The 2,168-nt window shown below is 39.9% G+C and overlaps 1 protein-coding gene across 1 annotated transcript; it reads left to right on the forward strand.

The window, feature by feature from the left end:
* The first annotated feature begins 648 nt into the window (after window positions 1-648).
* On the forward strand, window positions 649-1,749 carry LOC138040762 (melanocyte-stimulating hormone receptor-like). The gene has a single exon (XM_068886437.1). The coding sequence runs from the start codon at window positions 649-651 to the stop codon at window positions 1,747-1,749; it is 1,101 nt and encodes a 366-aa protein (XP_068742538.1).
* Window positions 1,750-2,168: the final 419 nt, after the last annotated feature.

Below are 2,168 nucleotides of genomic sequence, written 5' to 3' on the forward strand. Positions count from 1 at the left end.
CCGAGAGCTTTTTTTCTCTGAGTTCTCCCCTTTTTCCCATCTCCTAAAAAAACCAACCTCAAATTTGATTTGACTTGATTTGATTTCTTTAGTGTCATCAATTAGTCCTCCAGCGCTAAATACAGTAGACACTTAAATAAAGCCTCCATTGTCATTATTTAATAATTACTCCAGCTTACCCCTCTCCTCAAAAGCAAACCCCTGACTTCATTACAGCTGATTAAATTTAATTTGTGGAGGGCGGTAAGTTAGAAAATAGACATCAGTTAGTTACGTCACCCTCCTTAAACAAAGCTCGTTTATCTTATTCCTGACTTCCTGGAGCGGAAATAAAAATTGTTTCGAGGGCTTTTACGTCAATTGAAGATGAATCCTCGAATCAACCCACGGCAGTATAATAGGTAACATTTCTTGGTCGGGTAACTGACGCTGAAACAGATTGTTCCAAAACGTCTAATTATCGCCTGTCTGATGAGGAAATGGAGACAATCTTATAGGTTTCACAGAGCTCATAGTTATTACTTAGACAGATAAAATTAAAATTAAAATGTCCTTATTCTTAATTACCTTAAGTTCAATAAAATCAACGATTTGGTATGGGAGAGGCGTATTAGAAATTCTAGAAAATTATGGAAACATATGATCATAATGATCTTGATTTTCTCATCTTTTATTGCTGCATCAGTGCTACTGATATCAGCCACACCGGAAATAATTTCATTTGAAATTGACAGTATTCTCCAAAACTTGAACAACAGTCGGCAATGTGAAAGAGCATTCATATTCGGGAATGCAGCTGTCTTTTATAACTCAATAAAAAAGAGACTTACAAGCTTTGAAAAACCATCTCATGGAAATACGTTCTCTACCACGATGGTAGGGGCCTTGTACTCGTCAAACATCGCCAACATTGTCCTGAACGCCGTATTGTGCTTCTTTGCCATAACGTTGAATGGTGCCACAATCTACGCCTTGAGAAAAACTCCCTCTGTACCAAAGCCTTTGAAAGCATTGCTACTGAGTTTGGCCGTTTCTGATCTTGATGTCGGCATACTGGGTCATCCATTGTACATCACACGTCTCGCCTTAGAGTTGCAAGCAGATCTCACAAGCTTTCCAACTTTTTACACAGTTTATATAACTGTGAGCAGTCAGTTCGCTTATGCTTCGTTCTTCGGTGTTCTGTCTTTAAGCTTGGACAGATTCTTGGCGATCCATCTACACCTCAGGTACCAGGAACTTGTGACTTACCAACGAGTCGTAACAGCTGTGATCTCGGTTTGGGTCTTAAGCGGACTTATCCCGTTAATTTGGCCGCAAATCCCGATTCATATCGCATATGTGTTAATTGCCATCGTCGTTGTATCGTGTTTCGTTGTCTCGGGAGTTCTAAACTCCAAGATATACGCAACCGTGCGACGCCACGCTCATCAAATCCATTCCCTTCAAGTGCAGCCCACAGTACAAGAAAATGCGCCTAATGTGACAAGCGCCAGCAGGCTGAGGAAATCTGCCTTCATGACAATTCACGTCTACGTCTTGTTTTTGGTGTGCTATCTGCCGAACATTTGTGTTCTGGGGTTTATCAGCGTTTATCCTAGTCTCGCTGCAAAGGCAGATCACCAATACACTTCTACTCTGGTGTTGTTAAATTCATCTCTGAACCCACTAATTTACTGCTGGAAATTGAGAGGTGTTCGACAAACTATAATGAACACGCTGCTACACGCAATTTCCAGCCAAAACTGAAGCTCTAACTTCTACAGAGCTGTTCAGACTTGCAAACGGCACCCATTCGATATTCGAGGGTGATGACATAAACCGTATAAAGGAACTATAAAATCCGACACGACACTATTGTCAAATTGACTTATGGTATCAGATTGTAACAAGTATTTTAAGGAGTGTAAGCCCTCGAAGAAAGCTGTTGTTCGTATCTTTAACAACTGGTAAGAAAGAAAATTATCGTGTCAATAAAAATGGTATTTGTATTAGTAGTGTTAATAGGACTGAGTGGAGTCCAACTTGGTCTGTAATCATACGAGTGAAAACAAAATCGAACGACCGCGCAGCGGGAATCTTATTTGTTTATCACGAATATGATTACAGACCAAATTGGACGACACGAAGTCCTTTTACTGATTAATCATAACAATTACAATTTTCGA

The sequence above is a fragment of the Montipora capricornis genome, chromosome 3 (assembly GCF_036669925.1).
Source record: "Montipora capricornis isolate CH-2021 chromosome 3, ASM3666992v2, whole genome shotgun sequence".
NCBI classification, from domain to species: domain Eukaryota; kingdom Metazoa; phylum Cnidaria; class Anthozoa; order Scleractinia; family Acroporidae; genus Montipora; species Montipora capricornis.